We start from the raw sequence: 27,673 nt of genomic DNA, 5'->3' as shown, positions 1-27,673 counted from the left end.
AATCTTGAAAGCTTAAAAAAATATTTAATGCCTTAAAAAGTTCAAAGACATTTAATATTTTCTTTCTATAAACAATTAAGAAAAAATGTTAAAAAAATCAGTAGGAAGATATAGAAAAAGATAATAAACATTTGCCATTCATTCTTAAATCTGCCTAGACCCCCTTTTCAACAAGAGGAAAAAGAAACACCGAAAATTAGGCAGGTAAAAAATAGGATAAATAAAATAATATATACAAAAGAATACTATACAGAAAAAGAAAATGTTAATATATACAAAATAATGGAGGCAGAGTTAGTGTTAGCAACACTCAAACATTAAAGGCTCAATAATCACAAAGCCGATGGATCGATCATAATCAGGGACTGATGAGTGATTAGTTCCATCCCATATGACTGACACTGAACCTAGCCACCGAAATTCCACCATTTCTTCTTTTTCTTTGTATGAGATGACGGCAGTTCTGAATATGAATGACATGTGAAACAATCAAATGAAGATACATTGGAACTTAAATTTCAACCAACAACATTCAAAAGGCAAAACTAGCGTTTTATATTCCATGGTGATTTGAAAACAAATGAGGAAACAGCCTTTAAAATATTTCTTCAATTAAAAATAATTAAAAGTTATTTTCTCTCACCCTTTTTTCTTAATATGATTCTGGCCTTCCTTTTATCTTTCCAAGGATCAAGGATGGTTCAAAGAAGCCAACTCAGTAATAAAATATTGAGGAGATATTTTAGAGTCCCCTAGTGAGTCTAACACAAAATTCCACAGGTATTGCAATATTACATAAAGCTGTAACAATGACCAGTAAATGAATGAATTCAAATGCATGAACATATATGGTTCGTTAGCCAACTGCAACTCAGTGAACTCATATCACATGCTTCACTGTTGAAAATCCAGTAGTGTATCCACAAGAGAGGAAAAATTTTGTATTCCAATTGTTAGCTAGAGAGATCTTTAGTTACATGTCTACCAGTTTGGTAAACAGGATTCATGGCATAATAAATAGTAAATGGTAATGTGAGGAATACTTTGAACCTTTCAGAGGACATAGTAGAAGAGATTTAATGGAGCATTATCAAAACTGGATGTGGGAATTACATTAATAGTAACCGTCAACAGTTTAAGAGCTTATAAAAGATAAAGATGTTACCTCCTTCCGGATAAATTGAGTTGTAATGAACTTCTGCCCAAAAGCTCAGAAATATCACTGCAGAGATCACATGAGCCACAAACTTAGCATGTTACTGAAACAGAACTTAAAATACAAAACTAGGTTTTCCGAAACTATCACACCAAACTTCACATGAGCCACACCAATATCTTCTGGTATACAATTATTTTGTATTTTGATCTTTCTAAATGATAAAATTATAAGTAACCACCAAATAGTTTTTCCAAAGTTATATGAATCACGACATTAGTTCTCCAAGAATTAGTTGCCAAATTATTCATTTAAAAATCCAAAACATGATTCACATGCGCACACATGCACACATATATAAGCAACTTAACAAGTACTAATACAGTCTTACCTCTTCCAGACTTCTGTATCTGTGGAAGAATCTCGATGTAACATGTGTCCTTAAAAGACGTAATAACAAAAATTTTGACACCATACTGAAAGAACATGAGAAATGACCATATCAGTCACAAAAATAAATGAGGATTTTACATCAACAAAAATGCAATGTTATCAGATTTTATTCACCACTTCAAACGTAAGATACACTGTTAAAATTCTATCCTTGGGATACTCAATTTATCCATAATTGCTACGGAAGGGAGGTAATATAACTCCAAACAACAATTGAAAATTTTACATTAACAAATTTTGTTAGTAAATGTCATATCACCACCCCTAACCTCTTTTTTTTTAGTCCAAGACCTTTGGTATCCATAAGCCACCTTGTACCTCGACTCATTTCAGTGAAGCTGGGTGGGACTCATTTAAGGGGGCAAAGCTCTCCTAGCTCCTAACCTATTTGATGTTAGCAGCCTATGGCAGTTTTTTAAAGCCCAAAACCAATTTTTATTCAATATAAAGATTATAATTCTAATCATTTGAGGGCGAGCCCTGACACAACGGTAAAGTTTGAATCCGGAAACAGCCTCTTTGCATATACATTTGGGTAAAGGCAAGGCTGCATACAATGACACCCCCATACCATTGAATAGCGAGGAGCCTTCGGGCATTGGGGTAAGTTTGTTTTTACTATAAATCTAATATAAATATTGGATAAATTAGTGATTGAGTAACAGGAGATCTTACAAAACATTTGCACTTTCAAAGAAAAAAATGCCTAAAAACCCACTGGAATTTCTTTTAACTATTACGTGATCAATTTAAGATCCAGATAAATAATTTAAGTAACTTAAAACAGTCTCTAAAAGATCGAAAACATTCTTCAGATGCAAATCAAGAGAATAAGCATCCATGGGAATCAATAGATAAATATTTTCCACTTTGAAATCTCAATTACATTTGCAAAGGCACTAGGAAACATAGCCAATAAAAAAAGAAAAGTATTATATACAAGGCAAAATATAGAATGAAACCCATTTATTTCCTCATACCCAATCTGCAGCAGCCTGCAACGTGACATGATCACCCCATTCGCCACTCCTGGTACATCCACACAAAAAGCTATCAGTGAACACAAAGGACTACAATAACACCACAAGATCAGAAATAACATAGCATAATGAGAGATGTGCACATACTTGCTCATGTTTTTCAAATAGTCAATATAAGCCATGGGAACATAACCAGCATATAGATCGGGGTAAGATTTGAGCTGACAAAAGACAGCAAAAAGCAATGTATCATTACCAATGAACATAAGGCAGTCCACTCAACAGGAAATATGATGTACACCAACGAACCTGTTGAACAATTTGCTGCCGCACAAATTTGTGGTGGTCCGGAGAACGATAGAGTTGATCTGATAATGAACGGAACTGAAATAATATGACACCAATAAGGCACAGTTTTCTGTTGAAGAGTACTATTTAATGATCATCAAATTTTTGGTGATTCACTGACAATATTTAGTTATATAACTGCAAATTCGTCAAATTTCCACTGAATCATAAATAAATTTTCTACAAAATCCAACAACTACTACACTACACTTTGAAAATAACTAACCTGGCAGTTACCATCTCCTTGAACCTTGCATTCAATCAGATCATATAACTGCAATCTAAGAAAGACAATATTCTTAAATTTAGATGAATGCTCAATAACAAAAAGACAAAGATAAGACATACATTGTGTTATAATTTAAATGCAAGGAAAAATAAAAAAGAGACATTTTTTCTTGTATTTGACTAATTCAATCTTGCTTGTTCAATATTCCCCCCTCTAACTCTTTCTTATTGCAAAAAATTGGATCAAAGGATAGAAAATAGAATGAAGGAATTCCCATGGTCAGCGGTAGGGGATCTGAAAAGAGATCTTGTTGGTTGAGATTTGTGTTGCAGACCATCAAATGCAAATAGGGGTTTAGGTCTGGAAAATTTTGTCTCCAAAAATATTGCTTTGGAAGCTAAAACCAAGTTATTCAGAAGCTTCATCATAAAGGCACCAAGTTATTCAGAAACCAGGTGTGACACTACTCAGACACATGGGGTGATTTGATGGCTGTTCAGTGTTCAGTCTACTCTTCTCAAGAGAAGCTCCGCCCGATGTTTTAAGGGAGCAACCATCTATGCAGAGGGATTCAGAAACATTGCTATATTCCTAGTTTTCTGCTTCTCCGTTACTTTTTATTTTCAACTCTTGGGGATGAATTATCCTTACCTCACTTTTACTTATTAAAGAAATACTTTTTTGTTCCCCCAGCAAAATATTGACTGTTTAGGGGGAGAAATTAAGACAGTTTTTTATTCTCTTCCAGTAGTGCAGAATTATACTGCTTCTATCTGGAAAACTACTCAATCCAACAAATATAAAACATGAAATAAATGAAGACCTGTCTAGAAGCCTTTGATGATCTGATATTTCTTCATCATCAGATGGTATTTTTTCATTGGTTTTAGGAACATGCTGCAAACATGAACAAGAGAAGTGCATGAATTGTTACTTAAATTAGAAATCCATATTTAAACTGTAATATTGATAACCTATCAAACTTCAGTCTTGTACACAGAAGTCAATAGCGGATAGCGGCACAGAGCTGCCACCCACAAAAAAGTGAGATAGTGGGTAGTGGGATAGCCACTATTCTTAACTATTATAGTAATTTTATTTAATTAGTACATTTTTATTTTTATATATTTATATATCATTAAATGCTATATATAATTATGTATTAATATTTTTTAAATATTAGAGTACCTTATGGTATTATAACATTATAATAGTATAATATATGAAGTGCAGGCCCAATTGTAGGACTGTCTGGGGTGGAAAGTGACCCAATTTGAGGTGCATGCCCAACACCCCTTCTCACCCAATAAACTAAAAAAACTTAGCCTCTTTCTAGTATCTTCCATCAGTAGTCACCCCCTCACCCAAGAAAGAAAAACCTAGCCTCTTTCCCCCATCAGCAGTCCCTCTCCTCTTCACCCAACCAATTTGCCTCACTGGAAGTTCTAGAAAAGTCGCAGAACAAAAGGCTGTCCGATGATGGCACAGGTCGCATAGCCTGTCCAGTGATGGTGCAAACAGAGGAGCAGCTGCAAAGCTGCAAATTGCAGTGATTTTCTGCAACGACGGCCACAACATCCAGGAGCTATGCAACAAGTGCCTCAGGAGGGAGGGGGCACTCTGGTCTGCCACCCCACTATTGTGGCGTGATAGCACATGATTGATTACTCTGGTCTTGTTTATATAAATTGCAATTATAAAGCTCTAGCATCAAGTTTTATATTACACTGTATAGTGTGGCACAGAATTACTCTACATTGAACTTTGTTTCTCGTGATCTGAGCATTAATTAGCACCAATCTGGTTCCTATATTTCTATCAAGAATTTTTTTTCTCTACAAGTCTTAATGAGTTAAAAGATCATCATTTAAATTTTACACATACAAAAATTCTATCCATGAAATTTACCAGAAATCATCCAAAAGAATACACAAATCAAATGGCAACTAATACAATAAAAAATTATAGTAAAGGTGAAACATGATGACTTTAAAACAAAATCAAGTGGCTGCACTAAAGGTACACTTACAGGAATGGGAACCATCTGGTTTAATCTTTTGCCAACTTCACCGTCAAGAGAAGATTCATCCGATATTTCCAATGAATCCCAGAAGTCATCACTAATAACAGGTACCTCTACTGATCCAGAAGACGAACCATAAACATCATTTTCATGCATGCCATTTTCTCTTTCACTTGGAGTTGGACCATAATTCTCCACTTCTTTCATATTATAGGACTCATCTACAGAGTTCTGGCAAGACTCATTGCCTACATGTTGTTGAAAATTTATCATGACTAGTTTAAAAAATCCATTACATAAAAAGTAAAATAAACAAAACAAAACAAAAAACTAATACAGAACTGCAACTACGTACCAAAGTTATAATTTCCATTTGAGGATTGAGGCCAATCTTGTGTATAGACAGATCCTTGCATTCCTTCATTCTCAAAATTGGATATCCCAGAAGCTCCCATGGAATCAAGTTGCGATAATTCTTCTTGATATGCTCGTGCAACAGCCTCATCATTATCCACGTACTCATGCTGACAAAAGCCTTCGGTAACATATTCAACTCGACTTAAATCAGGATCATATTGAGTTACAATACTAGGGGAACCATGGTGAGAAAGTGTGCAGACATCTAGGAGATGAAGACCCCAGCGAACAACATCGGGATCCATTTCATGTGTTGCCATGTGCCTGCAAAACACATGTAACTCTAACTACTCCAGAAACCAACTGCTTTACGTGTATGCCCCTAAAGAGTACAATTGCTGAAAATGGACAAAATTGATAGTCAAACTATATAGGATGAAATGCTTTCATAGTTTGTTGTGTGTTGCATAACATAGTTTGTTAAAAACAATGAATTTTATACAAGGAGTTAAAAAATTAATATGATTAAATGATGCTCTTTTTGTCTAACTAATGAAACACTATTCATCATGGAAATATTGAAAAGTATAAAGCCATCATTCATCAAATTCACCACAAAAATATCTTATTAGATCATAGGCTTCGTATCAACCCAGTTGTCCACATACTCAAGAAAATACTCAATCGAACCCATGAACCCACAAGACAAAAAAAAATTGGGATATCATCCACCATTAGGCCCATTACAATGATTGCTTAACATAAAATCACAAAGGCTAAAAGTTGAAACTTTTGCATCCAATAACACAAAAAGAACCCTTGATTTCCACTGCCAATACATCAAACTTGAAACATGCACACCAATGATCATTAAAGAAAAAACCCTAAACCCATATCCAGGCACAAAAATCCCCGATCACCCAAAAGGGGAAAAATTGAAGAAAGAGAAGTGAGAATTAGAAGGAAAAAACAGCAAGAAGAAGAAGAAGAAGAAGAAACAACGAACCTTGGGAAAAGGAAAAAGATGAGAACACAAAGAAAGATGATAGGGAATAGTAGGGAATGAAAAAAAGGATTGGAAGATAGAGAGGGTGAAGAAGTTTGTTGAATGCTGAAGAAAACTAAACGAGAAAATGCAGAATATCAGAGTAACCAAGCAACAAAAACTCCGTTACTTTTACCCTGCAAGGGTGGCAAGTAATATCTCTATTATTTATATTAAAATTAAGTTAATTTTAATATAACTATTAGTTTTTACCATCAATTAATTAGATAGGCATGATAAATATTTATTATTATATAATTAAAACTTAAAACCAATAAATGGTTTTTAAATATATAAATCATATTACTATTAAAATTTGTAATGAATAAATATATTTAAATATATAAATTTTAGTTCTAGTTTTATAATAGAAAATTTAAATTGTAATATAAAGTTATTTTTAATTATTGATATTTTCTTTAAAATATTTTAAAATTTAATTTATAGATAAAAATGAAAAATAATAAAGATTGAAAGGGATAAACAATTAGTAAAGTCGTAAATAGAGAAAAAAAAAAAGGAAAAGCAATTTGAGAATATTGAAAGAGAAATTTTTAGGCTCATTTATGGTGATTTTTAGTTGTAATTTTCAAAAAAAAATTAAAACACAATGAGTTTTTAACTAACCATATAGGTAGTGTGTCAAGCCACCAAGAGAATAGAAAAACTATCGAGAATGCTTTTTTTTTTGTAAGAGAAGTCTAATTAAGGCTAAAATATTATTTTCTTCAATTATGTTTTCTATTTTTTATTTATGTTTTAAAAGTCTCATTTTGTTTATTTATTATTTTGAATATTATTTTGGTTTATTAAATAATAATGGGATGTTGATTTTATTATATTTCTTGGTGATTCAAAATCACTAGAAATTATTTGTCTAAAGCATTTTCTTGTTGTACTTGCAACAAGAAAAAAAAATTCTCTGTCAACTATATAAAACTACCATTTTACTTTACTTTTATCCACGTACTTGATTTTTAAATTGATTATTCTTTTCAATTTATCTTCTTTTATTTTTAAATGAAATTTTAATACTTTAAAAAATATCAACAATTAAAATTAGTTTAATATCACAATTTAAATGTTTTATTAAAAGTATAAAATAATTATATTTGAAAAATATTTATTTATCATAAGTTTTATTTATATAAAATAAAAAAATTAATGATCATATATTGATAGCATAATTTTTTTATATTATTATTTAATCACAAATTATTGTGAGTATGATTTTTAATAATATTATTATAAATTTAAAAAATTATTATAAATATTAATTTATTATTTGATGATAATGTAAAATTATTTTATTTTATTAATATATTATTTTTATAAAATAAATATTAATGAATCATCAAAATACTACTAATTAGTTTAATAATACATGTGACTGAAAGTGAAAAGTGAAAACGATTAATCATTGTTTTAGTTATATATATGAGGACGGCAATGGAATTTGGATTTATATTTGTTTTTATTTTCTGAGTTTGGATTTATAATTTGATAGTAAATTAGTAATAGTAAGAAACTAAAAATTATCCTATGTCGACCAATAGCAGTGGGCCGATCCCACGGGGATAAACGGCGCCGCCCTTTACAGCTGTCAGTCTTTTTTTGAAATTCCGCACACATTCCATTCATTCATTCCCCATCTGTGTTCTGTGTGTCACATCATATCTTATTCCTTCCGTTTTCATTGATTCTACATTTACTAAGAAAATTAATTAAAAGTTAACTATCATCTATACACATAACGGAAATTTTAAATAGAAAGGGTAAAAAAAAAAGAAAACCAAAGTAAATATTAAGGACTAAAGTCGATCAATTTTTTTAAGGGTTAAAAATAAAAATTTGAAAAAATTTAATGATTAAAAACATAATTGACTATTAAAAGAAATTATCACCTTACAAAAGTTATTTTTTATCTATTATATTAATGTGGAATATTTATTAATTTTATTAATATCTAATATTTGTCAAATAATTTAATTAATTGTTTTTCATAAGATATTAATTAGTGATTAAGCAGTATATGTTTAATTTTCTTTGACTAATATCTTAAGTTTGAGTTTTAAAAATGAAAAATAATTATACTACTAATATTTTAGTCTATGCATTGAAGAGAATAAATGTTTATTTTCTACAACTAAATTTATAATAAATAAATATTTTTAACATATAAGTTATATTTTATACTTATAATAAATAATTTATATTATGGTATATTATAATTATTAATTATTGATAATTTTTTAAAATCAAATTAAAGTTTGAACTTATAATTTTTTTTTCGACAGAGTTGGAACTTAGAAGTTAGAATTAAAGATTTTAAAACAGATAAGAAGTTAACTTAAATTATTAGTTGATATCGAAAACATAAGATCATATATCAAATATATATAAGAATACATTTAAATTTTGAAAATAAAATAATATATATATATATATATATATATGTATATATTATTTTTGATATTCTATTACAACTAATTAAATCATTTAGTTGATATAAAAAACATAAGAAGATACAAAAGATACATTCAAGGAGAGTGAAATTAGTCACTTCAAAAGAGAAAATTCATATGAATAGGTTTAACTAATTTACCTTTTCTTGAAAGTAAAATTATTTAAGCATTAAAAAAGTTAACGCGTGTCTAAATATGTATCATCACGAGTCATGAGAAGTAATACTAGATTCCTTTGTAGTTTGAAATTTTAACATGTTTGTTAACCAAGACTTGTGGCTAAATTAACGGAATGTCCTTCTATTTTTGTACAACAAAATAGTACTAGTAGTTGTCTTGTCGATGCACTCAACAGTTTACACGTAACTCGTTCGAACGTGGTGTCACGACTGCCCCTTTTGGCGGGCCCCACACTTCTACTTCACTTCTCATTTTTCTCTTTTCTAGTGCTATGTTCCCATCATGCCATTCTCTGAAGCAGAAGCTCAAAACCCTTTTGTTTTAGAGTCTCAAAAACCTGTGTTGCATTCATTTTCAACGTTTGTGGTTACTCCAACTTAAACATCACAACATGTGTAGGTGGAGCATTAAGTCAATGCATTTGAGGGTGCCCATTGTGGTGTTGAGCTTGTTCCTTGGGATGATGCAGTTGCCGTGCCAAGAAGTGAATGACTATGACCAAATCGATAGCCCTGCTGTTCTTCCCCTCGTTACTCAGCTTGTCTATAGTCAAATCTCCAATTTGACATCAATACTCAGTCAGGAAATAAGCAAAGAGTCCACTTTTTGTATCAAAGATCCGTGAGTTTCTTTTTTAACAATTTATTATTTTATTATATACTTTTTTTTTTTTTTTTTTTGCATCAGTTTGGTCATTTTGGTAACCTTCTGAGCTGGGGTGTGGGAATGCATAGACATTAGACAGTTTAATTTAAAGATGAACAGGTAGATCAATAAGTTCAGTTATAGTGATTGTTGGCATTTGGATGCAGGATGGCCATTGTCATGTTGGTTTAGAATCAATGTTTTTAAATGTATGCATATAAATTGGTTTACTAGAGGAAAGCTCAAAACTGAAAACTCATTTCATCGAGTTTATATTTGATGTTGATGGACATGTTGTTAGTGAGAAATGCAGTTGGTGTTGAAGTGAATTATAGAAGTTATTCTGCTTGAACTGTTTAATGTTTATTTATAATTTTATTTATAACGAGGGTTGGAAAAGAATAGAGAGAGATGAATTTCGTGATAATGGATATCAATGGAAGATAGTACTTATTTCACATTCAAATTGCAGGGATGCTGATTGGAATCAAGCATTTAATTTTTCATCTGATTTGGGCTTCTTGGCGTCTTGCATTAAGAAGACTAGAGGTAAGAAGATACTCCCTTTTTTTTATCACTTCTTTCATTTTCTGAGCAGCCAACCCATCACACGTTCATGATTTAGCTAGAAAATCTGAATGAGCATGTTGATAGATCTAAGGAAACAGAAATTTTTGAAACATACTACATGCTAATTGGCCTTTGCGGATGAAAATTATGGATGCATTATAACTAAAATGGATGTAATTTGAAAGGGGTAAATAGTACACTTTATTTTGAACTGGAGTAGGGATGTTAGTACAAGACAAACATTGAATTCATGAATATGTTTATGCTGGAACTATATTGTTCACATTTAACAGAAGGTCCTTCATTATTCTTCACACCATCTTTTATATTAGTGGCTTGTTTGTATTCTCCTATTTAGACCACTATTTTTCATTTCAAAAATAAAAACGAGGACTAGGGAAAAAAGAAAAAAAGTGTTTCTTGCTACAACTAAGGTGAATGGATGAGGGAAACAGCTACATTTGAATTTCTGTTATATACCGGAAATCTGTTTGTCTAATGAGACAACTCTTCTTATCCTTTGGATTCTGATGATTTAACAGGAGATATTGCAAAACGTTTGTGTACAGCAGCAGAAGTGAGGTTTTTCTTAAATAGTTTGTTGGGAAAATCTGTAAGTGCCAATTATTTAAAGCCTAACAAGAACTGCAATTTAACGTCATGGGTCTCTGGTTGTGAGCCAGGATGGGCCTGTAGTGTTCCCTCAAGCCAGAAGGTTGACCTTAAAAATTCAAAGGAGATACCTGCAAGAACTTCGAATTGTCAAGCATGTTGTGAAGGCTTCTTTTGTCCTCATGGGATTACATGCATGATACGTAAGTATAATGAATGGGAATCTTCAAAATTCTTTCTTCATTACAGATTACTGCAAATAGCTTCTATAGGATAATATATTTTTATTCAATTTTTAAGTATCTTCAAGTTGTTTGATATTTTTTAATTGTAAATGAAGTTCTGTATAGATATTCAAGGGTTTACAATTGTTTGTGTAATTCATATCTCTGGAAGTATATCTTGTGCTAGTGTGTGTGTGTGGGTGAGTGAGTGTTTGCAACTATGTATGCGTATCATGTGCAGTTTCTGTGATAAAAAGTCTATATTAGCGAAACATAATAACATCAACTGTAATAACACTAGTGATTGCCTACATGTATTCTAATAACTGTCTCTGATGCTTCTATTCTGTCTTTTTTGGGCATTTGAAATATTGTTCTTGAAGCATGCCCTTTAGGTTCTTATTGCCCTCTTGCTACACTGAATAAAACAACTGGCATTTGTGAACCGTGAGTTCTAATTCTGGTCCAATGATTTGTTAATTTTCCCTTGAGTTGTTGCCTGCATGCTGTTATGAAATTAATGGACAAATATATGTCTGTAGATATCTTTATCAGCTGCCTCCAATGCAGCCAAACCATACCTGTGGTGGAGCAAATGTTTGGGCTGATGTTAGTAGCAGTAGTGAGATATTTTGCTCAGCTGGATCATACTGCCCAACAACAACAAAAAGAATTCCTTGCAGTAGTGGGTATTATTTTGCTCCAAAACTTGATTACTCATTATAAACTACCAAATTTGGATCCTAGAAGTAAGAGTTTTGCTATATCCTCCTAAAAATAGTCCCCTCATACTTAATAAACAAAGTATTGAATAAAAAAATAGATGTATTTTATGTCTTGGCAACATGTAATGCATTCAATACTTTCTTCATTTGAATAGGAGCATTAATAATAAGATTTAAAATATTCAGAAAGTAATATGAAGTTTAAAGCTTTTAGAGGAAATGGCCTTACATAGTTGCAGTGAGACTTTTACCTAGTCAGCCAAAAGATGATCAATTTAGTTACTTTCTTAGTATACTTGTTAGATTGTTTCATTATTAGGAAGTTTCTTAACATTTTCTCTTGAAATTTCAGGCATTACTGCAGGATGGGCTCCACATCTGAGAAAAGTAAGATATCATGAATTGTGAATTCATGCAGCAGTAGATCTCTGTTTAGGTCTCATATTTACTAATCAATTTCTGGCTGTATATATGCAGAGTACAAATGACCATTTACTGATTATCTTGTAGGATGCTTCAAGTTGAGTTCATGTAATTCAAACACAGCAACCCAAAATATGCATGCATATGGAATTATGCTCATTGTGAGTGGTTATTTCTGAACCTGAATGTTTGTTAGGGCATGGAATTGAAACAATGGGATATAGTTGCACTGATTGGAATTTCATTGTTATGGGAATTTATCAGTTATTTTGGGTATTAATATCAGCGTCTGTTTATGAATCATGGTCAATTCTTTGTACCATGTCACATAGAGAAACATAATTGACATATTTTCACACACACAGATACCATGTTGGTAGAAGTTAACACTCTTTAACTGCTTATGCAGGCTGCTTTGAGTACTTTGCTACTCATTATTTACAATTGTTCTGACCAAGTTCTAACTACTAGGGAAAGAAGAGTGGCCAAATCTAGAGAAGCAGCAGCTAGAAGTGCAAGGAAGACTGCAAATGCACGCCAAAGATGGCAATTTGCAAAAGATGCCACTAAGAAGGGTGCAATGGGGCTGCAAGCTCAGCTATCACGCACCTTCAAGAAGGATGTGGCAAATCTGGAAAAAGTTAAAATTTTGAATCAAGCAACTTCTGAAGCAGATATTGAATTGTTGTCACATTCAGGACCTACAACTTCAAGCATGGTTGCAAGTTCATCTCTGGCGCCAAAGGAAAAGGGAAAAGAACCTAATGGTCTTATGCAGATAATACATGAAATTGAAAATGATCCAGATATTAATGACCACCTTCATACAGAAATAGAAACCAGAGATACAGGTGTTAGAGCAAATGCGCCAAAGGGAAAACAACCACATACTCATAGCCAAATTTTTAAGTATGCATATTCTCAACTTGAAAAAGAGAAGGCTGAGCAACAAGAAAACAAGAAGCTTACCTTCTCGGGGGTAATTAAAATGGCTACAAACACTGAAAAAAGGAAAAGGCCTTTAATGGAGATTTCTTTCAAGGATCTGACTCTTACATTGAAAGCTCAAAACAAACACATATTGAGATATGTTACTGGGAAAATTAAACCTGGCCGCATCACTGCTGTCATGGGTCCATCAGGGGCTGGCAAGACAACATTTCTTTCAGCTCTAGCCGGAAAGGCATTGGGATGCTCAGTCACTGGTTCAATTTTTATAAATGGAAGGAATGAATCAATCCACTCCTTTAAGAAAATTACTGGCTTTGTGCCACAAGATGATGTAGTTCATGGAAACCTAACAGTGGAAGAGAATCTCTGGTTCAGTGCACAGTGCAGGTATATCAAATTGTTGGACATTTTAATTGCAATATATTCTAAAATATTATCAGTTTTATTTTGTCTTATTAACCTTGGTTGTCTTCTAATACTTGTACATAAGATATTGTTTATGACAGTTTTTGTGTGTTTGTATGTGCTAATTCAAATGAACTTTTGTCAAAGGCTATCTGCTGACTTGTCAAAACCAGAAAAAGTTCTGGTTGTTGAAAGAGTTATAGAATTCTTGGGGCTTCAATCTGTGCGCAATGCCTTGGTTGGAACTGTGGAAAAAAGAGGGATCTCTGGAGGCCAAAGGAAGCGTGTAAATGTTGGATTGGAAATGGTTATGGAACCTTCGCTCTTGATCTTGGATGAACCCACATCTGGCTTGGACAGTGCATCATCTCAGCTCCTTCTAAGAGCACTAAGACGCGAAGCTCTTGAGGGAGTGAACATTTGCATGGTGGTTCACCAACCCAGGTAAACTTTAATCCCATGTCTGCATCATTGGAATATTGCTTGCCTCATTGGTCTTTGTTTTTTCTTTCCAGCCACCATTTACTGTACTAGAATTTTATTTTGTTCATAATATGTTTCATGGGCTTTAATGCACAAATACTTCAAAATTGATGTATCCATATTGTACCCGTACTGGATACTGATTTACGTATTATATGGCTACCTCTATCAGAACTTGGATGTTTTATATTCCAATCTCCTATATACATTTTTTTCTTTAGATATAGACAGATTTGTAATCATAACTTGAATTATAACACTTTTAATTGGGATTTTTTAACAGTAAAATTAGTTTTCCTTTGATTTATTAATGATTGTAACTTTCTGCTTCAGCTATGCTTTGTTCAAGATGTTTGATGACCTGATACTTCTGGGAAAAGGTGGTCTTACTGTCTATCATGGATCTGCCAAGAAAGTTGAAGAATACTTTTCAGGTCTGGGGATCAATATTCCGGAGCGGATTAATCCTCCTGATTACTTCATTGACATTTTGGAGGGCATAACAACACCTGGTGGAAGCTCAGGACTCAGTTATAAAGAGCTGCCAGTTAGATGGATGCTTCATAATGGATATCCAATTCCTCTTGATATGAGGCAGAATGCAGTTCAATTTGATATGTCCCAGAGTGTAAATTCAGCTAATGAAATAGATCCCAATGGATCTGGTCATGTCGGTAAAACCTTTGCCGGAGAATTATGGCAAGATATGAGAAACAATGTGGAACTGAAGAGGGAGAAGATAAGACTCAATTTTTTTAAATCCAAGGATTTATCTAACCGGAAAACTCCTGGTGTTTTCAAGCAATATAAGTACTTTCTTATACGGTAAACCATCTAATGACCTTTGGAAGTCTCATTTTTCCTCATTGCATGTTTATGTTCTCACTGTTTTGAAAGCATGACACAAACTGGATTTTGTTAATGCTGGAGATTCAATAATTACATTTCTTTAATGACTTAACCATAGTCCAAGGTTCCATGTGTTATAAGGGAAATATGAAGAAGCAAAAATACAAATAAAACCTTTTTGCCTGATCATATGATTGTCAATTCCCTTACACTTGTTGCTTCACCAAAGTGGAACTTACCCCTGCTAATTGTGCTACAGAATATTTGCTAAAATGTCATCATTTTTTCTCTTCTCATGCTCCATTTAGTGCTGTGATTTTTTATAGGAGAAAGAGTAGCTTACAAACTTTAATAAAGCACATGTCTGTTCAATCTGTCGTCTGCATTTTCTTTTGTTAGTTGTTGTACCTACTCCATGATAATGTTATTCCAGGGTTGGGAAGCAGCGACTACGAGAAGCTAGGATCCAAGCCATTGATTATCTTATTTTGTTACTTGCTGGAGCCTGCTTAGGATCACTTACCAAATCAGGTGACCAAACATTTGGTGCAGCTGGGTACACCTATACGGTGATTGCTGTATGTAAGTCATATAAATATAAATATCATTAAACAACGTATCTACTACCTAGCATTCATGTGAGCAATGCTTTATTCTTATCTATTATTGTTAATTTCAGCTCTTCTGTGCAAAATAGCGGCCTTGAGATCATTTTCTCTGGATAAATTACACTACTGGAGGGAGAGTGATTCTGGCATGAGCAGCTTGGCTTATTTCCTCTCCAAAGACACAATTGATCTTTTCAATACACTGATCAAGCCTGTGGTGTATCTTTCTATGTTCTATTTCTTCACCAATCCGATATCAACTTTTGCAGATAATTATGTTGTGCTGCTTTGTCTTGTATACTGTGTCACTGGCATAGCCTATGCATTGTCCATATTTTTTGAACCTGGCGCAGCCCAGCTGGTTAGTATAAGAAGCTGACGATAAAACTTTTACCAACCCACAATTCAAATTTACTCATCATTGGGTTTATATTTCTCCTCTATTTTGTTTTTTTGTAGTGGTCAGTACTTCTGCCAGTTGTTTTGACTCTCATTGCAACACAACCAAAAGATAGTAAAGTGTTGAAGAATATAGCTAATTTATGCTACTCTAAGTGGGCTTTACAAGCATTAGTTGTTGCAAATGCTGAAAGGTAAACTGTTTGGGATGATTGATATATTAAATTACTAAATAGCTTGAAGAAAAAACTACTTTGATATGTTTGGTTGTATTGGAATTTGATGCTGTTATTAATGCATAATTGCATATAGCAAGAAAAAGGTTTTTGCTTTTTATTTTGGGTTGTGTTTGCAAGAGGTATTAGCGCTAGATAAATTACTCCTTTCCCTATAGCTCATGTCAGTCTTCAAAGTGGAACTAAGCATTTAGAATCCTAAGTGTACCCAACCTTTAATCACTACTTATCAGACAATTTATTTATGGTCCTTTTGTTGTTATGGATCTGAATCCTGCCTAGGGTAGCTTTGCTATTCTTAGCCGGTCCCAAGCCCGGATAAAAGGAGAGGGTTGTGTTAGGCTTTCGACAGCCAACGTTAAACTTTGTCGAATCTCTATGACATGGATCAATTACGTAATAATGTGAATGTTAGGTCGTTGCCCGGAAGCAACGCGCTGTATGGCTCGAGTACAGTGTCAAAAGAGCAAGGGTCACTGCATCGCCGCCCGGATGTAGTGAAAAGTAAGCAAGGGTTCCCACATTTTCGTGAACGGGTGTGGGTAAAGAAGCTAGTTCATGACAGGAGGATTCGCTTTGGTACATGGAATATAGGCACACTTACTGGAAAATCTATGGAAATAGTGGATGTTATGGTGAGGAGGAAGATCAATTTTATGTGCCTACAAGAAACTAAGTGGACAGGTGAAAAAGCGAAAGAATTAGACAACTCGGGATTTAAGCTGTGGTATACGGGAAAAATCAGATCAAGAAATGGGGTAGGGATTATTGTGGACAAGGAGTGGAAGAAGGATGTCGTGGATGTAAGAAGAGTAGGAGATCGTATCATAGTCTTAAAATTGGTAGTGGGACAGGACACCTTTAATGTTATTAGTGGGTACGCACCTCAGGTTGGGTTAGCAGAACACTTTAAGGTAAAATTTTGGGAGGATCTAGAAGGGGTACTTCAGGATATACCCCAAGGAGAGAAAGTTTTCCTAGGAGGGGATCTCAATGGACATGTAGGTAGCGTGGCTAGAGGTTTTGAGGGGGTGCATGGGGGTTTTGGCCTAGGGGAGATGAATGGGGAGGGTAAATCCATCTTGGAGTTTTCGGAGGCTTTGGATCTTTCTATAGCCAATACATGGTTTAAGAAAAGAGAGGAACATCTTATCACTTACAAAAGTGGAGGGACATGTTCTCAGATAGATTTCTTCCTTATCAGGAAGTCTGATAGGAAGTATTGCTTGAACTGTAAAGTTATCCCGGGAGAGAGCTTGACTACCCAACATAGAGTTTTGGTTATGGATGTAAGAATTAGAGATAGGGCAAAAAGAAGAAGTCCTCTGGTAGCACCAAGGATCAAATGGTGGCACTTGAAGGGTGAGAAACAAGGAATCTTTCAACAAAAGATATGGGAGGGTTGGTGTGGACAATCACAAGGAAGTGCAAATGATATGTTGAACAAGATGTCCCAAGAGATTATTAAAGTGGCTAAAGAGACGTTGGGTGAATCTAGAGGTTTTGGACCTAGGGGTAAAGAATCGTGGTGGTGGAATGAAAATGTTCAGAGCAAAGTTAGAGTAAAAAAGGAGTGTTTCAAGGAGTGGTCTAGGTGTAGAAATTCTGAAACTTGGGATAAGTATAAGATAGCTAGAAATGAAACCAAAAAGGCGGTGAGTGAGGCAAGAGCCCAAGCTTTTGACGGACTATACCAAGCTCTAGGAACCAGGGACGGAGAAAGATCTATATATAGGCTTGCTAAGGGTAGAGAGAGGAAGACTAGAGATTTGGATCAAGTAAAGTGTGTTAAAGATGAAGAAGGCAAAGTCTTAGTGCATGAAAAAGATATCAAGGAAAGGTGGAAGGCGTATTTCCACAACTTATTTAATGATGGATATGGATATGACTCTAGCAGTCTAGACACAAGAGAAGAGGACCGGAACTATAAGTACTATCGTCGGATTCAGAAACAGGAAGTAAAGGAAGCGTTGAAAAGAATGAGTAATGGTAAGGCGGTGGGGCCAGACAACATACCTATTGAAGTGTGGAAAACTCTTGGAGATAGAGGTCTTGAGTGGCTCACCGAACTCTTTAACGAAATTATGAGGTCAAAACGCATGCCGGAGGAATGGAGGAGAAGCACGTTAGTGCCAATCTATAAGAACAAGGGGGATATACAAAATTGTGCAAATTATAGGGGAATCAAGCTCATGAGTCATACCATGAAATTATGGGAAAGAGTGATCGAACGGAGATTAAGAAAGGAGACTCAAGTTACTGAGAATCAATTTGGTTTCATGCCGGGAAGGTCGACCATGGAAGCGATTTATTTATTACGGCGGGTGATGGAGCAATATCGCATGGCCCAACAAGACTTGCACTTGATTTTTATTGACTTGGAGAAAGCGTATGATAGAGTGCCTAGAGAGATTTTGTGGAAAGCTCTAGAGAAGAAAGGGGTTAGGGTTGCATATATTCGAGCTATCCAAGATATGTATGATAGGGTATCGACTAGTGTTAGGACACAGGGTGGAGAGTCAGACGATTTTCCCATCACAATTGGTTTACATCAAGGGTCAACCCTTAGCCCCTACCTTTTTACCTTAATTCTGGATGTCCTCACGGAACAAATCCAAGAGATAGCGCCGAGATGCATGCTTTTTGCAGATGACATAGTCCTCCTTGGAAAGTCGAGGGAGGAGTTGAATGAGAGGTTGGAAACTTGGAGACGAGCTCTAGAAACACATGGCTTTCGCCTAAGCAGAAGCAAATCGGAGTATATGGAATGTAAGTTCAACAAAAGAAGGAGGGTTTCTAACTCAGAGGTGAAAATAGGAGACCATATTATCCCTCAAGTCACACGGTTTAAATATCTTGGGTCTGTAATACAGGATGATGGGGAAATTGAAGGGGATGTGAATCATCGCATTCAAGCAGGATGGATGAAATGGAGAAAAGCATCGGGGGTGTTATGTGATGCAAAGGTACCGATCAAGCTAAAGGGAAAGTTTTATCGGACTGCGGTAAGACCGGCGATTTTGTACGGAACAGAATGTTGGGCGGTCAAGAGCCAACATGAGAATAAAGTAGGTGTAGCGGAGATGAGGATGTTGCGGTGGATGTGTGGTAAGACTCGACAGGATAAAATTAGAAACGAAGCTATTAGAGAGAGGGTGGGAGTAGCGCCTATTGTAGAGAAGATGATGGAAAATAGACTTAGGTGGTTTGGGCATGTAGAGAGAAGACCGGCAGACTCTGTAGTGAGGAGAGTAGACCAGATGGAGAGAAGACAAACAATTCGAGGCAGAGGAAGACCCAAAAAGACTATAAGAGAGGTTATAAAAAAGGATCTCGAAATTAATGGTTTGGATAGAAGTATGATACTTGATAGAACATTATGGCAGAAGTTGATCCATGTAGCCGACCCCACCTAGTGGGATAAGGCGTTGTTGTTGTTGTTGTTGTTGTTGTTATGGATCTGGCTTTTAGTTTTGTTTTACTTGAGATCAGAATTGGTCTTGATTAGAATTAAGCTACCTTTTATGAGTTTCCTAATCCTACAAGTTTAAAACTCCATCACATATCGCAACTTCTTCCAATCCAGGTGATGCTAATCAAGGGTTTGGCTATGATACAAGGTTTTCACTCCCTCTTTTGGAGTGTTGATAATTTGGCTATTCAGATCGCATCTTACCATTTTCCCTTACGGCTGTAGCTTTCGGCTTAAGTAGCCATTTGATGGGGTATTTTGTCAAGAGTTCAATCCTTAACAATTCCCTCTAGAAATTTCAGCAGAGTAGTAACTAGTGGTAGTGGACTTCATTATATATGTCATGTCGCAGAAGGTTGATATTAGAGTTATGAAAGGACTCATTTCACTTGCAAATGGCAAATTCTCTGAAAATTTTGAACCATCATACCTTGATATAAACTTGATTTATTGTGGGATGAATTTTACTGATTAGAAAATATAACGTAAATGCACAATTCCTATTCACTAATTTTAGTATAGCACTCCTTCCGAATTTCCAGTAGAAGGGTACTAGGCAGGTGTAGTTTTATGGCCCTAATTTCAGCAAATAAATAATTGTTGACCAGCACGGACTACGGTTTGCATCAAATAAGGTTATGAAGTATTCATACATCTGTACAAAATGATCAACATTTATGTAAAGCATACAAAATATAAAAGAAAAACAAGAAGAAAATAATGATAGATAGGTATTGGTTAATTGTTATGCATTTGGACATGGATATTGAACATGCTGTTCATTTCTTTTATACTGCAGGTATCAGGGAGTGTGGCTCATAACTCGTTGTGGTTCACTTTTGAAAAGTGGCTACAATCTTCATGATTGGAGTTTGTGCATATCCATACTCATTCTTATGGGTGTAATTGCCCGGGCTATAGCATTTTTCTGTATGGTCACCTTCCGAAAGAAGTAAAGGCCAAACTTCAGGCTACCAAATTTTACGTCTAACAAATCTGAGTTGTACAAATTGGAGAGGCCAGCATGACCAAAACTGAATAGAAATTACATTAGGATTCTCATGATTTGATAAATGTCTGATAATTTTTTTTGGGGCTGATATTGGTTATTGGCTTTTATGCATGTGATCAATTAGTCATGTCATTGTTGCATGGCCATATTTAGTGGTTGTGTTTTTTTTTTTTTTTTTAACTCTAGTAAGTTTAATTTTCATTGCTATTAATTTTAGTACTTAGTTGACGAGTAGAAGTGTAGAACCAAGAAAGAAGTCTAAAAGTACTGCAGCATGAGACATCGGAATGATTGTATTATTTTAATATTTAAATATAGTTTTTTTTTTTTGCTGATTAATATTAATATAGCTTACGCGCCTTTTATTAGGTTTGGATGGCGTTTGAGCCATTCGTATCCTTTTATATTATCTGATTTTGGTCACAATTAGCTTACGTGCCTTTTATTAGTTCTTCAGCGTTATTGTTTTGGTCTTCCGAACGTTTCTCCTCAATATTGAGTTATTTAGATCATTCAAACTCGACTTCTACTCAAATATATTTGTTGATGATAAATTGATAATCAACATTTGAAATGTAACTTTTCTTGTATGTTTCATGTGTGCATCGACAATATCTCAGTCAACACTTCAAAACATAAAGACCATTATAGCCCTCAACAAAAAAGGTCAAAATAAGGGGATTAGAACTAAAAAAATAGTCAGATACAAGTACTGGAGAAATAAATTTACAATAACAATATTTATAATGTGAAAAATCAAAAAAGTTGTCTGGTGTTTTGAAACTCTAGCGTGTGAATATTGGAAGCCAGTATCTCTTTAAGAACTGTCAGTACCGGAATCTGAACATCTCAAGTGCTCCACAAATTCATCATATAAAATCTGATGAGCCTTGATGTCATGCCATGTGTCTATGGTTTCAACTACCAACTTCAGCAAATTACTAAATTTAACCTAACAATATTAAAGAAAAGAAGAAATTCTAATTTCAGCATAACTATAAAACATATATGATCGGACTCTAAAAATACTATGACTATAATTTTAACTTACCATCCAAAGACTTAAAAACTTAAAAACAGTAATATAGTAAAGTTTAAAAGAGCAATCATACTTAAATTTGCACTGTCAATGATACACTTAAAAGAACATATTACCTAATCATTGCTTGAGTAACTGTGTGTAAATCATTTCCAAATAATGTCACCCAGAAATTTGAGAGCTGGAACACCTCTTATCTCAACATCTATGAGTGGTGCCTGGATCATCAATAAGCTGGAGAGTTCTGGATCGTTCTGAACTATATCAAGAGCACGCATTTGATCCTGAAAAGTTTGTTCATAGTATTGTTGTAAGTTTTAGCTCTTTAAATAAAAATGAACAGCACATGCAAGACATGAGTTTTTCTCCCCCTTGTCCTTCAAGTTCTTGTTTGGTATGCTCAGCTATCAGTTCAAAATGAATTACATTATAGTTAACCACTCAGATACAATCCATGCAAAAATAAAAGAGAAACCAATTAAAGTACCTTTCTTTTCATAGCACAAAACTTGCAATCAGATGTAGATGGTGGAAGGATCTGGTTGACAATAAGTCTCTTCACAGGAACATTTTCCTTCTTCAGGGAAGCACTCAATCTAGATGACTCACTAATTGCCATCACCTGAGGGAGTAAAGACACAAATATAAATGATTAACAAATACGTATTTAAACTACATCAACAACAAAAGCCTTTTCCCATTAGATGAGGTTAGCTACATTAATCAAATGATGATATTTTGTTGTCAAAAGTCAAACTGATTTAGTGTATTCTTTTCTTTTTTAATTAAAAGTGGTAGTTGATTCTTAAAGCAAAAGTAGATCAGGCAATAAGATTAGCTTCACTTCCATTAACACAGGAAATCACTGAGCAAAAGAGTAGCTATAGATGCCCAGCTCAGTACACTTCTTTCTTTCTTTTTTTCACTCTTCTTGCTTCTTTACTTGTCAAAAGGAAAAGACCAACCCCCTATAATTTAGCATGATTTCCTTTATCACCTTTGTTATTTATAAAATTTTGATTCCCCTCAAAGTCTTATTCTTTTTGTACTTCAAACTCCGGAGCTTTTCTCCAGCATACAAATCTTCCACTTCAGAATTTCAATTCTTTAAATAACTTAACCCCACCCCCCTGCAGTGTCAGTGGACATCACACATGGTGGGAGGCAAAGGCAATGAACAATCTGGGTGGGACACAATTTCATCGAAAGACATGTTGATGGGAATTAAATAAACCATTCATGGAATAGAAGGATAGTTCCCTCAAATTGGAGGGAAATGGCATTCCCTATGAAATGACCATTCCCTTTTCTTACTAGCTAGTAGCTACCAAACAATTTTAGCTCATTCCAAGTCCTCCACCATACTTGATTGCTTTTAAACCTTAAAGCCAAAATCCTTCAATTCTTCTCGGTAGGGTTGGTGATACTAAATTATAAGTCAATTCACCATTATATCATTATATGCACCAGTTATAAGTCATACCGTGGGGATTGTAACAATGACAAATTCGGTCGAATCAGTATCACGAAAGAGTTCGCGCACTTTTATCATCCTCTCTCTGAGTTTCTCCAATTTGTCAGCCTACACAATAAAGATATAATAAATGGTGAACAATTAAGATGAAACTAAACGCAATACTAACTCCAGGCATAAATCTTACAGCATTCTGTCGGGTTTCTTCTTGCCCAAACACGGATTTAATTGCTGATGTAGCAGAAGCTATTTTTTGTCTTAGCTGCAGCAGAATAATTGGTATCAGTGACTATAACTTATAAGGATCATTCCGAGCTTGGAACTTGGAAAAAAAGTATTTGGGAGTGGGGAATGGGGGGAAGAGATAGTCTGGAAGTGCTCTTATGCTTTCCTGACTGTTCACTAGCGGAAGGAAGATTAAATATGATTAAGTACATGTGAGACACTGTATGAATAAGCACTTTGGTAAACTGTCACTGAACTTTTAATAAAATCTCACCATGAATCAGGCATTTTTACATAATGTTTGCATATGGCATTGGCAGAGGGAAGATAGAATTGCCAATACTCAATAGACAAGTTTCATCACTAGTTATCAATCTCAGATAGCAGCCAACTCTGAAATCGCTATAGCGAGATAGCAGGAAGTGGGATCATCACTATTTTAAGTGTTACAACACAAAATAAATAGTTTATACTAAAATACTCAACAAAATACCCACAGTAAAAGAAATTCATTATAATTAGTAAGTCACAGTTTACATGCAATAACCACCAATCTAGGAACAATAAGAACAATGTAATGAAGTCCAAAAATGAAAGATGATGGTGAAATTTTATAGGAAAAAAAAAACAAATTAGATAAGAGTTAGCAGAAAGTGAATTGGAAAGTCTATAGGAAGAAGAAAGAATGGATCCCAGGAAACAAAATTGTCCTATGAAGTGTGAAGGAACAAAGGTCAAAACAGAGGTGACTTTTTCATGGAATATTTTACCCCACAAAAAATCCAAAAAACAATATTTCACGGGTAAAAAATGGGTTTTAGAAGGCTATAGTGCTCGAAAAGCCACTATTGTGGCTGCAATGGCTACTCTTCAAAACCACTCTGCTATTTGAATCCCATAGCAGTCCAGGACCTATCTGCTCCATTACTCTGCTATATTACACTAGGGTTTCAAGAATTTTTTTTGTGTGTGTGGGTGGGGGGATCTTACTATTAAAATTAGAAGTCTTACCTTCAGTATCTTTCCAATGGATGCATCCAAGAAATCGGGTAAGGACAATAATCGTAATGTGTGACCCTGTTTGGGAACATGTGTAAATCCTATGATAATGTTATAAAACAAAGGTGATGTGAAATATATAACTATCAGCTTTTTGCTCACCGTAGGTGCTGTATCAAATACTATTCGAGTAAACATGCTATATTCCTGTGATTCAAGAAATTGCATAACCTGACAAGAGGCTTTTAATTGTTAGGAAAGCAAAAAATGGATTATTACATGAATAATTAGCAATGAAATAATTAATCACAGTACATAAAATGCCTGCCTTGGAGATCGCAATAGCTTCATCCAGTCCAGGAGGAGGAGAATCCAGTAATTCTCCCAGTTTTAGTTCTCCCAACTATTGCAACCAAAACATGTAACAACTCATCTTAGAGAAGCAAGCTTACAACAAAGCAGAACTAATTACACTAAACCCTAAATCTTACATAACAAAATTTCATAAAGTTTAAACAGCTAAAAGCCTAAAAGCATGCAATTGAGTGGTAAAAAATTTAATTTATTTGAACAGAATATTATATATTAGTTTCAACATGAATTTGTGGAGTAGAAAAAAACTTGGTTGACGTGAAACTTCATGAGCATGATGCATTCTTTCAATCCAGCAGCGGAGTTTGTTACATAATCAATCTAACAAAAGTTATCAATGATATTCAGATTGATTTTGATTTACAATGCTATCAGATCCTAACCCTCTGTGTGTAACAAACTTTTTCTCTTTTCCTTTCATGCTTTAGTGCTTAAAGTCCAACTTAATCAGTTCTTCTAGGTTAATCTGGCTATCAAAGAAGATGTGTTGGTGCGAATATCATGGCAGGTTGATAGCATATAGAATTGTAGTTCTGATAGAAAACTTGCTTTAAAGGAAATTCATCACCTTGTCAAAATTCACAGCATAAAATATCCTCTTGGAAGATATACATAACAAGAAACGATGATGATTGATGACATCTCAATAAATCTTTACCTGGTCTGCAATCATTCCAAGACCCATGCCATCCATGAAGTCTTTGACTCCAGTTCCACCATTTTTCTGGGCGGCATTTCGAAACTCTTCCCTAGACTTCTCAGGGTTTATCTGTAAATGAAGTAAGGAACTACAAACTTAAATAAGTGGAGAGAGGTATTATATTAAATGGTACACACATAATCTCAAAAAATGCCAATCATGTCATCAAGTAAACAGGATGCTAAATATCAGCCAATTTATTATACAGAAATGCCAACTTACTTCAAGAGCAAAAAGAGGATAATCAGGTCCTTCTACTGGCACCAATGCACCCCCTGTCAAATCCTATAGTACAATTTGCAAAGCTTGTGTTACACAGAGCATAATCCAACATGCAAGCATCATCAGAACTATAAGGCTACACATGTAGTTAACCTGAGCAAAAGAATCACTCAAAGAATGCGCTGGATCGGTGGAAACCACGAGAGTAGGGTGTCCATTATTGGCAAATTTAACAGCAAGTGAAGCAGCACAGCTTGTCTTCCCTACTCCCCCTTTCCCACCTAGCATGTAATACTTCCTCTTAGTCCCAGAAACCATCTCATCAAACCCCGATGCAGCTTCTGTAGTACCAGCAATTGATCTCACTGACAATTAAAAAAAGGCAATAACCATAAAAAAATGTGTTATTAAATACTCAATAGATGTCTCAAAAGTCAAAAGCACAAATTGCCTAAGAAAAGCATCTCTTTTTGAGGATCTTACTTTAAGGCTAGCAGCCTAGCACTAAGCATCATGCAATCTCAAATTTAATACAAAACTATGATTTGTATTTCCAAAGAAGCAATGGGACAGCTAAACAGTATCATCATTCATACTGTAATAGTACACAGTTAGACCCCTTTTATGGTGGACTATAAACTAGTCATGTAATTGTAAAATGATACTGAACTTAACCATTTAATTAAAAATAAAGAGAAATGAGAATCCTGCACAAAAAGATGATCAGAAACATCACTAAAACATTTATTTTCCCATTATATATCTCTTCATCAATTTCCATTAACTTGTTACCTTCTCTTCTTCACTCAAACACACCAATATCCACACTCATTAACTAGACCAACAAAAGGGATAAAATATCAATTTACGAAAATGGCACACACACACAAAAAAAAAATAACATTACTGGGTTAGGCTCATTCAATGTAACACAACAACAACAGCAAGTGGCAATTCCACCAATATGAACAGATGAAACAGAACAGATAACTGGAATTACAAAAACCCAAAAGAGAAAATACAAAAAAAATCTCAAAACAAAATAGAAAAGTTTGAAACCTTGAAAAGACTTAGTGGGGGATTTAGTGGAAGCAGAAAAGGAAAGAAAGGTGACAGCTTTGGGGAGACGAAGAAGCAGAGGAGGATTTGGTGCGAAGGAGAGGACACCCTTGATGGCCATGGAGTTCGTTATGTGAAGAAAAGATGAAAGAACAGAGCCACATGCCATTTCCGTACTCCTCCTGCTACTCACTTTGCCTTTCGTTTTGGTTTACTCTATCTCTGTCTCTTTCACTCTTCACCGCTGCAAGGTTTTTCTTTTCCCCCATAAACAATAAATCATAATAAATAAACAAGGTTTAAAAAATCTTTTTTTAAAAAAAATTTAGTAGTTTAAATTTTTTGTTTTTATTTTAATTATTTAAATGTTTTTATTTTAATCCTTGCTACTATCAAATAATAATTGTCTTAAAAAGATTACATAATAACGATCACAGTTCATTGACAACAAGAATCGGAATGTTATTTATTTAAGCCAATAAAAAAAAGTATAAGCATACATTTTTTATTTTTTTGACAAAAATGGGTTAAAAATGAAATGAAATGAAAAACTATTCAAAGAAAAAAAATTGAAAAAATCACATTTTTATTCAGTTTGTTTTGATTTTCAATTTTTATTACTAAAATTGAGTTAAACTAAATTGCACTTTTAATATGTACTTATACTGTTTTTTCCTATTATACTTTCATAAAATCCATATTTTTAATGTAAAATGCATTTTAGTAAATATTA

At 34.2% G+C, this 27,673-nt stretch overlaps 3 protein-coding genes across 7 annotated transcripts; 1 reads left to right on the top strand and 2 right to left on the bottom strand.

Annotated features, from left to right (window-relative positions):
* Positions 1-144: 144 nt before the first annotated feature.
* LOC114403868 (OTU domain-containing protein DDB_G0284757-like) lies at positions 145-6,713 on the bottom strand. 3 transcript variants are annotated; one of them, XM_028367072.1, is made up of 11 exons: positions 6,553-6,711; positions 5,545-5,870; positions 5,196-5,437; positions 3,990-4,063; positions 3,164-3,218; positions 2,899-2,973; positions 2,737-2,810; positions 2,590-2,638; positions 1,548-1,632; positions 1,166-1,222; positions 145-463 (listed from the first exon to the last, which is right to left on the bottom strand). In XM_028367072.1, the coding sequence occupies exons 2-11, from the start codon at positions 5,864-5,866 to the stop codon at positions 408-410; spliced, it is 1,089 nt and encodes a 362-aa protein (XP_028222873.1). In that variant the 5' UTR covers positions 5,867-5,870; positions 6,553-6,711; the 3' UTR covers positions 145-407. The 3 variants fall into 3 exon arrangements, with proteins under 3 accessions (XP_028222873.1, XP_028222872.1, XP_028222875.1); XM_028367071.1 differs by having other exon boundaries at positions 5,545-5,944; positions 6,553-6,710; XM_028367074.1 differs by lacking the exon at positions 2,737-2,810 and having other exon boundaries at positions 2,846-2,973; positions 5,545-5,944; positions 6,553-6,713.
* Positions 6,714-9,458: 2,745 nt separating this feature from the next.
* LOC114403557 (ABC transporter G family member 28-like) lies at positions 9,459-21,197 on the top strand. 3 transcript variants are annotated; one of them, XM_028366575.1, is made up of 14 exons: positions 9,463-9,857; positions 10,354-10,430; positions 10,994-11,266; positions 11,671-11,734; positions 11,830-11,976; positions 12,365-12,399; positions 12,523-12,596; positions 12,845-13,773; positions 13,939-14,235; positions 14,608-15,099; positions 15,557-15,705; positions 15,803-16,092; positions 16,191-16,324; positions 20,638-21,197. In XM_028366575.1, the coding sequence occupies exons 1-14, from the start codon at positions 9,628-9,630 to the stop codon at positions 20,792-20,794; spliced, it is 3,348 nt and encodes a 1,115-aa protein (XP_028222376.1). In that variant the 5' UTR covers positions 9,463-9,627; the 3' UTR covers positions 20,795-21,197. The 3 variants fall into 3 exon arrangements, with proteins under 3 accessions (XP_028222377.1, XP_028222376.1, XP_028222378.1); XM_028366576.1 differs by lacking the exons at positions 16,191-16,324; positions 20,638-21,197 and having other exon boundaries at positions 9,459-9,857; positions 15,557-15,701; positions 15,803-15,927; XM_028366577.1 differs by lacking the exons at positions 9,463-9,857; positions 10,354-10,430; positions 11,671-11,734 and having other exon boundaries at positions 11,158-11,266.
* A 219-nt stretch (positions 21,198-21,416) lies between these two features.
* Positions 21,417-27,197, bottom strand: LOC114403559 (ATPase ARSA1-like). Its single transcript, XM_028366579.1, has 12 exons — positions 26,941-27,197; positions 26,035-26,246; positions 25,882-25,944; positions 25,618-25,728; positions 24,916-24,990; positions 24,750-24,818; positions 24,600-24,665; positions 23,551-23,625; positions 23,373-23,471; positions 22,377-22,511; positions 22,006-22,173; positions 21,417-21,802 (listed from the first exon to the last, which is right to left on the bottom strand). The coding sequence occupies exons 1-11, from the start codon at positions 27,107-27,109 to the stop codon at positions 22,036-22,038; spliced, it is 1,212 nt and encodes a 403-aa protein (XP_028222380.1). The 5' UTR covers positions 27,110-27,197; the 3' UTR covers positions 21,417-21,802; positions 22,006-22,035.
* Positions 27,198-27,673: the final 476 nt, after the last annotated feature.

This window comes from Glycine soja, chromosome 20 (genome assembly GCF_004193775.1).
Source record: "Glycine soja cultivar W05 chromosome 20, ASM419377v2, whole genome shotgun sequence".
Classification (NCBI taxonomy): domain Eukaryota; kingdom Viridiplantae; phylum Streptophyta; class Magnoliopsida; order Fabales; family Fabaceae; genus Glycine; species Glycine soja.
Note: the sequence above shows the minus strand (reverse complement) of the source record. Positions and strands in the feature narration are given on the sequence as shown.